General features: G+C 34.2%; 1 protein-coding gene across 1 annotated transcript; it reads right to left on the bottom strand.

The window, feature by feature from the left end:
* Positions 1 to 2131: 2131 nt before the first annotated feature.
* On the bottom strand, positions 2132 to 8027 carry LOC141287126 (F-box only protein 4-like). The gene is made up of 7 exons (XM_073819257.1): positions 7710 to 8027; positions 6760 to 6992; positions 6366 to 6586; positions 6168 to 6243; positions 5144 to 5313; positions 4801 to 4988; positions 2132 to 4708 (listed from the first exon to the last, which is right to left on the bottom strand). Exons 1-7 carry the CDS (start codon positions 7848 to 7850, stop codon positions 4625 to 4627), a joined length of 1113 nt encoding a protein of 370 aa, XP_073675358.1. The 5' UTR covers positions 7851 to 8027; the 3' UTR covers positions 2132 to 4624.
* Between the last annotated feature and the right edge of the window lie 773 nt (positions 8028 to 8800).

Raw genomic sequence — 8800 nt, 5'->3', positions numbered from 1 at the left:
AATTCATTAATACAGATGTAAAAGGTGGAAAAGTTAGAATCACAAAAATACTCTTATATGACCAGAACTGCTGGCCTGTTGGTTAATTCTGTTATTTTGTTTGAGGAGAATGGTAGCTGTAACAATGCCTGGTGGAAATCACAGGTATCATCCGAAGAGAAAATAGGATTAATTATTTTTCACAGATAGAAAACAACAACATTATGAGCTTTTACAGAAAAAATAGCTATTTGAGTATAACAGTGGCAAAAAAAAACATGATACATTATCAGAAAAAGAGATGCTACTCTGTAGACTCTGACCCACAGTGACATGATGGAAAAATCGGAGTAAACAACTCACATACTAACATAAGAACTGATATGTTAGTCACGTTGTTCATGACCCACCTTTTATCTCTGTAGCTCAGTTTTTGAGATGAGCCGAGTCTATGTCACAGGTATTCGTGCAGCTGAAGTGTTTGGCAGAGCTGAATCACATTAATGCCACCGATACAGAATTCAGCCCATAAATGTAATGTTTTCTTTTTCTTTACACCCACAAGTCAGTGGTTCAGGATTTCACTTTATGATTAGTCCAGAACAGATGACAGCCTTTGCAAAAATGAAAGTCATTGTGCAATTATGTCCACTTTGTTATGATATTGTTTGTTTGATTTAACATTTTTGAATATTTGTCTTTTATGTAGTCCTGGGTGATATACCAATTTAAGTAGCTAAGCAGCATAGACAGGGTCCTGAATTAAGAGGAAATCCCTTTTAACTGCATACACATCTGACTAATAGTTAGAGAGCTATTAATAACACTACTAATTCTTTAACTGGGTAAATAAACCAACTGCAAACAGAAATCAGAGATAGTGAAGGGGGACGAGAAAGAGGAGAAAATACCAGTCACAATGTGAGAAATATTGAAAGCAAATCCTAAATACTGAATTGGGGGATTATATGATTGTATCTATGAGGGGAACTGACTATCTTCAGAAAAGTGTAGATGGTAGTACTTAAAGGGATAGTTCACCCAAAAATGAAAATTTGATGTTTATTTTCTACCCCATGTAGGTGACTTTGTTTCTTCAGTAGAACACATACTAATATTTTTAACTCAAACCATAGCAGTCTGTCAGTCATATAATGGCAGTCAATGGGATCCATGGCTTTGAGAGTCAAAAAAACACACAGAAAAACTAAATTAAACCATCTGCTTGTGACGATCAATTGAGGTCTTAACACATGAAAAAATTGGTCTGTGCAAGAAACTGAACAGTATTTATTTCATTTTTTTACTGTTGATCCACCGCAATGTCCAACTGTCCTGAGCGCGTTCACAACAGCGGGGACATGACGAAGAGCAAGCAACCATAACTTCAGTCGATCAGGCTCAAAAGTTGAGAGCACTCCCGGATGAGTTCACACAAGCTAATGTAATCTTTTAGTTTTTAATCAGTTGCAATAGTCAAGATAAGCACAAGCAATTGCTCATATGGTGCTCATATTTATCTATCTATAAATACAAATGATATGAAAAATATAGGAAATGTCTATCTATCTATCTAAAACAAACAATTTTTGCAGAAGTATATCTTGCTGTTTAGTCAAGAATAAATAGAAATAGTCTCAAATATATAAGAAATAACATTTAAACTAGTTTATCTATATATCATCTATCTATCTATCTATCTATCTATCTATCTATCTATCTATCTATCTATCTATCTATCTATCTATCTATCTATCTATCTATCTATCTATCTATCTATCTGTCTTTGTTATATCTTGACTGCACAAAGAAAACACAGAGATTTAGAAATAATAAAACTAAATTGATTTAGTTACTAGGCAGGATTTATAATGCGTGCAATTTTAAAATAATCCATGAAAATCAGCAGGCAATTTATTCTAAAATGATTTTAGGCCTGTCATTTTTATGGGTGCAGACAATGCGTGGTCTGTCTCGCTACATGAAATCATGGCATGAGTGAGAGAGGGATGCGTGGAGGAAAAACTGTTTGCAAGAGCTTCTGGGGGAGATGAAAGAGAAAATTTTAATACGAAAAGGTCAACACTTTCTCCATTATGTCAAATTTCATTACAAAGCAGACAGCCATCTCCACCATTCAGGTTAGACTTAATGCATCCAAATTGCAGCAATTACAATTTCATTTTAAAACATCGTTTTTCTTTTTTCAAGACAATGATTATTGTTATACATAATCATTTTATGAGTAAGAGGGGAGATTGGAAGAGAAACAATTCTGTTCTTCCTCTAGGGAAATACAAAAGGACTAAATATCCACCTGGAATGGATTTTAAACCAAAAAGAAAAAAAAAACAGTACATGCACTTAGTGCACAGAAATGAGTCACTTGTCATGTAAAACCCCCGTCTAAACTATCCAGCACTCAACCTTTAAAATATGTTGGAAAGAGAAAAAAAGACAATAGCTCATGTCTCATTTCTTTAAGGCACTTTAAGGCAACCTTTATCCTTCTATTGAGTTGCATTTTTCACTATTTCAACTGACTCGGTTTGACAGTTTAGGCATGCTCAGTGGCAGTGTGGCCTTTACTAGGGCTGAACTTTAGGATAAGTCTTAATTACTCAGTTTAGCGTATTACCTCTGTAAAATGCCGAAAGCATAGGCTGGCTTTCACTTTAATTAAACAGAGGAAGAGAACAGGGCCGCAGGGAGTCGCCGACAAAGAGAAGACAGAGACAAAGCAATACCTAAATATTTCTGGAACACTGGCCACTGGATGACCTCCACCCTGAATAAAACTAGGCAGCAGGTTATACAAGGTCACTGTTCTCATTGTTGTCAACAAATCATCTTAATAAAGCTGAGGATGCTGCCTCTTTGTGGACAAACGTGGTAAAACACCCTTTAGGAGTTACAAGTGCTGGAGTAAATAATTAAAAACGATATATAAGAATTACGAGGATTTCTTTTTTTCTGGAAATACTAATTAATGTTAACACGTTTCAAACCGATTTATGTGAATACATTACATTATACATTACAATTTGGTAGGACACAGCAGTTTGCAATATCAAGCAGCAAAATTGGCTGTTTTGTACAGCTAAAAAATAGGCATAACATTTACAAATGGTCGCGGCCGCTCTTACTGGATAAATAAAGTCAATACTTTTTGGGGATTTTTTCCCCCTCCATCTTGTTACACTTGTGGTGTTTCTGGTCAAAATTGACCAGGGTTTACTACAAATTGTCCCTCATTTTATGCTAAATTATTACCAAATACTGGAACCAAAATATATATGGGAAAACCAAATTAGATGAACGATTTTTAGCTTAACAGAAGGGTTAAAGTAATTAAATTATCATTGTTATGTATTTTAAATATATTACTTACCCCAAAAAGTTTCATAAGCAGATTGTGTAACGTTGTGTTAAGTTGGTAACCAATGACCCTGAACCACAAAAGCAGTCCTAAGGGTCAATTTTTTGAAATTGAGATTTATACATCGTGGGACAATATTTAAAAATCTGGAATCTGAAGGTGCAAAACAAAACTAAATATTGAGAAAACTGCCTTTAAATTTCTTAGCAGTGCATACTACTAATCAAAAATTAAAGAAGTATATTTTTAGTTTACAGATAATGTACTCACCCCCTTGTCATCCAAGATGTTCATGTCTTTCCTTCTTCAGTCATAAGGAAATTATGCTTTTTGAGGAAAACAGATCGTTTAGAGCCCTTTGAAGCTGCATTTTGGAGGTTCAAACTTGGGGGCACCATAGAAGTCCATTACATGGAGAGAAATCCTAAAATGTTTTCCTCAAAAAACATAATTTCTTTACGACTGAAGAAAGAAAGACATGATGACAAGGGGGTGAGTACATTATCTGTAAATTTTTGTTCTGAAAGTGAACTACTCCTTTAGGTTTTGATATATTTATGGTACAAAATAACTTATTGGAACATGATCTTTACTTAGTATCCTAATGATTTTTGGCATGAAAGAAAAATCTGTAATTTTGATCCATACAATGTATTGTTGGCTATTGCTACAAATATACCTGTGCTACTTAAGACTGGTTTTGTGGTCCAGGGTCACATATTTATACAACAGTTAGTCCCAGTACTCAAATTTGATTGGCTGAGCAATATTCCAAAAGCAAATATTTGCATATTTAGTTGAACAGCACTTAGACTAAAACCAGTGAATAAACCAATCATTAATGCAACCAATTTACTTAAATACACTGATTTGTTTAAACTTGTTTGGAGATTATGGACACTGTATCACAATCATAACATTATTCTCATTCTGAATATCACCTGCTTACAGTCAAATTTCAGACATGTGAATGTTCAGTACAAAAGCACTCTTGCTTGAGTAATATTGCCTTCAGAGCTACATAAATATAATTTGCTTGGTTAAAAAAAATCTCACAAGTCTTTAGAATTAAAGGACAACATCAAAAATTGCAATGTAAAAAACAGTTCACTGAATTATGTAAACAAATTTCATGGAATGACTGTGGTCACCACCAAAAGCACAACCACCTTTAATGGTGTAACATGTATGTTGTATATTTTGAATAATAAGATGTTTTAAAGGCCTCTGGTATAACACATCCAGCAGCTTTTAGATTTTAGATGGTTATATCTTGACTCCAGAGTGCCTCAGCAGCCAATCAATACCATCCAGCAGTCCTGTTAGTGTTTCTGCAGCTGTGTCCTGAACCTATAGTATGACAAAACACATACTTAAGCCTCATTACATATACAAGTCAGAAATTCTTTGATTATGTTTTCAGATGCTGTTTAATGTTTTACCATCCAAGGGTTGGGAAGTAGGCTGAGCTGAAGCTGATGGGCAATGGTCACACAAGGTATCCTGCATCTCTCTGCTGTCTCTCTAGACACACAGGAAAGCACCAGGATAGGGCGAGACACAGCACCCACTGCAGGGTCTAACATAACCCTGATCTGGGCACTTTCCTCCTCCCACCCTCTGTCTGTTCCTGCAATATATAAAAGAGATATACATTATAAACTGCAAAGGCACTATGAGAATCTGCTTTTAATGTTTCAGCAAACTAAAGAAGTTCATACTACACAATTTATATTTGTGCACAAAACTAATTTCAAGCATTAGTGCTCAACAGGACAATCATACCTCTTTCTGTTTCAGCATTTGCCACAAAGATGAATCCATTCACAGCTTGACAAACTTGATTAAACATGGGGTTGATGCTTAAGGGTATGATGGACTCTGTATCCTCCTCATAGACAAAAAGTTTACTGCGCAGACTGATGTGCTCCAGACGTGCTCTTTCTCGCTCTGTCCTAAAATCAGAGACAGAGACTTTCATTCATACATTCAAACTGTATTATGTGACACATTTACACATAAAATCCTATTAAAAAAGATGTTAAGCCTCATGTACATGTGCTACAAAAAAAACAATGAAAATCATAATTGTGAAATGTAAACTTCTGAGTTTATATCTGGCAATTCACACTTTTTCCCCTCATAATTGTGAGGTTAAAAAGTCACAATTACCTTTTTTATTTTTTAATCCCTTGTCAGAAACAGCCTTTATTAAGAAACTTCAAAAATATTAATCAAAAAAAAAATCCAACCCCAAACATTTAAACAGTAGTACATTTATAATACTTCTAAATAAGAATATACAGCTGAAATCAAAAGTTTACATACACATTGCAGAATCTGCAAAATGCTAATTATTTTATTAAAATTTTATAAAGAGGGATCATACAAAATGCTTGATATTTTTTTATTTAGTACTGACCTGAATAAGATATTTCACATAAAAGAAGTTTACATATAGTGCAAAAGAGAAAATAATAGTTACATTTTTAAAAATGACCCTGTTCAAAAGTTTACACACACTGGATTCTTAATACTGTGTTGTTACCTGAATGATCCAAAGCAGTGTTTTGTTTTTTTTAACAGCACTATTAAGAATCAAGTGTATGTAAACTTTTGAACGGGGTCATTTTTATAAATTCAACTATTATTTTCTCTTGTGGACTATATGTAAACACCTTTTATGTCAAATATCTTGTTCAGGTCAGTACTAAAAAATAACATTCATTTTGTATGATCCTTCTTATTTTACAGATTCTGCAAGGTGTATGTAAACTTTTGACTTCAACTGTAATATTGTCTTCCTCACCTGTTAGTCGAATATAAAGTTGCGATATTGAATCTGTGCTGGTCTTTGTACTTAAAACTGATTCCAGATCCAATGCCTGAAGGAAAGAAAGAAAAAAAATCCCATCAAGGGGTCAAGTGTAGAAAAACCACAGCACACATCATTCATGCATTCAGTTTAATAACTGACTTGAATAAACTATAAATACTGGCACAGCACCATCAATCTGACGCTGAGGTAGTCCTGCTACAGGCAGTATGTGAGAAGAACACATGATCGTATTCATAAGGGAAATCTCTAACTGCTCAAGCCCGGGGCCAAACATGGCAAACTGTGGCTCTGAAACAGGTACAAAGGACTGGAAGAAGGAAGTCACAGATTCAAACGCTCTGGGTTGATGTCGCCATTGGTTTCGACAGGCTGGACAAACACGTAGATACCTGTGGGTGTGTGTTCAAGAGAATATTACTGTAAATATTAAAGGTTTTTAAATACAGGCTAACAACTTTCATAGATACAAGACAAAGATCTTTTTTTTTTTTTTTTATAAAATAAAGTATAATATAAATAATATTATTTCTGATACTTTAGTGCCACAGCGTTAAGCACTTACTCTGCCATATAATCAAACTGCATCTCAGAGTCATCCAGCACAGCTGAGCCTGTGAGCTTGACCTGAGGCAGTGATAAATGGTCAACAGAACGCCACAGCGGCATATCGCGAAACAGGAAGTACTTCCACAGGACAGGGTCTCGAACCATTGACCGCCAGTATGTACTGGTGCCTCCCAGTCTACAGAGGTCTTGCGGAGACAGGAAGGTCATAATGTGAAACTGCATGTCGACCTGTGTGTTGGATTAAAAGGACAAAAAATGTGTTTTGGAAAATTAATACTGTTCAAATGTTTGGTATTGGTAAGATTTGATAAGTGGACCTCATTTGCTGTAATAAATGTGACATTGGACCACAAAAACAATCTTAAGTAGCACAGGTATATTTGTAGCAATAGCCAAAAATACATAGTATGGGGTAAAATTATTCATTTTTCTTTTATGCCAAAAACCAATAGGATATTAAGTAAAGATCATGTTCCATGCAAATATTTTGTAAATTTCCTCCCGTAAATGTATCAAAAATTAATTTCTGATTAATAATATGCGTTGCTAAGAACTTCATTTGGACAAATCTAAGGCAGTTTTCTCAATATTTGGATTGTTTGCACCCTCAGAATCCAGATTTTCAAATAGTTGTATCTCAGCCAAATATTGCCCTATCCTAACAAACCATACATCAATGGAAAGCTTGTTTATAAATCTTTGTACAAATCTCAATTAAAAAAATGACCCTTATGACTGGTTTTGTGGTCCAGGGTCACAAATAAGCAGGATGATATAATTGTTGTAGGCTAACGTGTATTGACACCTACTGTTTCAGTAAGCAGTACATACTGTGCAGTAGTTAGCACGTAGTAAGCTGGTATTCAATTCGGGACATAGCCATAATCTGTACTTTTAATAAAACGTCAGGTAAATAAATATGAAATGTAATAAATCGTGCCTTACCGACAGCTTATCCAGAGATGGGCCCGTGACGTCATTGCTTGTCCCCTGAACATCACTTTGCTCATTTCTTTGTCGTCTTGTATCAAAAAACCTATCTCTAATACTCCTGAGACTTTGGACGACTGTAGATCGACTCAGCATACTGACACTTATTTGTAAACTATTTCTTAGAAAGATTTCTATATCCAACTTTTTAATAGAGCAGATACGTTAATACATTTGTTTTATTTCATTACATGACATGTCTGCTAACTATTAATCACGATTTCAATATCAGTTAAGTATTCCTGTGGATTTTCCCGGAACTGTCAAAGTTACACGTCTCTCGTGTTTTCATAGGCGCACGCACAGTACTGCATTGTGGGAATTGTAGTTCTGGAAATTGGCACCGCCAGACTACAACAGAATAAAGCAAGTTAAATAACGTTCAGTTTTTGGGAGGACATATGGAGGATTAGGAGTGACACGTAAAAATAAAATGGTAACACTTTACAATAAGGTGTCATTTGTTAACATTAGATAATGTACGAACAATGAATACATTACACTATTTGTTCATCTTAATAAAAACAGTCGCTAATTGTTTGTTCACAGTGCATTAACTAATGTTAACAAACACAACTTGTAAATTTGATTAACAATGCATTAATACATGAAATTATCATTAACTTCATTCTTAGTTCATGTTAATTAATGAACCTTATGGTAAAGTGTTACCAAACTTTAAATGGACAAAACTATATTTTTATGACATCAAGTAAACAGACAGTTTTAAATGTCTAGTTATTTTTCAATTTCAATAATTTAATTACATTTAAAAGATGAATTTAATTGTTTTAAATGTCTATCAATTTGTCAATTTCAAGTATCACTCCTAATCTTTCATAAGAACACTGAAAAGAAGTTAACCTACTTAAATATTGTTATTCTAGTGCCCCTGTTACCTATAGATTGTAATTAAAGTCAATATTTTTTCAAGATTTTGCAGAAAACATGTTACTCACAAACACCAATTTGTCAACTTTTCTCTGAAAGTTTACTTTGGATAAGCATATGATTTATTTTAACAAGCAAAATTATATTAAAAGGCC

The sequence above is a fragment of the Garra rufa genome, chromosome 15 (genome assembly GCF_049309525.1).
Source record: "Garra rufa chromosome 15, GarRuf1.0, whole genome shotgun sequence".
In the NCBI taxonomy this organism is placed as follows: Eukaryota; Metazoa; Chordata; class Actinopteri; order Cypriniformes; family Cyprinidae; genus Garra; species Garra rufa.
This window is presented reverse-complemented; position numbering and strand designations above follow the sequence as displayed.

Coding starts and splice junctions, on each gene's coding strand:
- LOC141287126 (XM_073819257.1), bottom strand. CDS start 7,850: ATGCTGAGTCGATCTACAGTCGTCCAAAGTCTCAGGAGTATTAGAGAT. Junction 4,989..5,143: donor AAATGCTGAAACAGAAAGAG/GTATGATTGTCC, acceptor TATATATTGCAG/GAACAGACAGAGGGTGGGAG. Junction 4,709..4,800: donor TACTTCCCAACCCTTGGATG/GTAAAACATTAA, acceptor GTCATACTATAG/GTTCAGGACACAGCTGCAGA.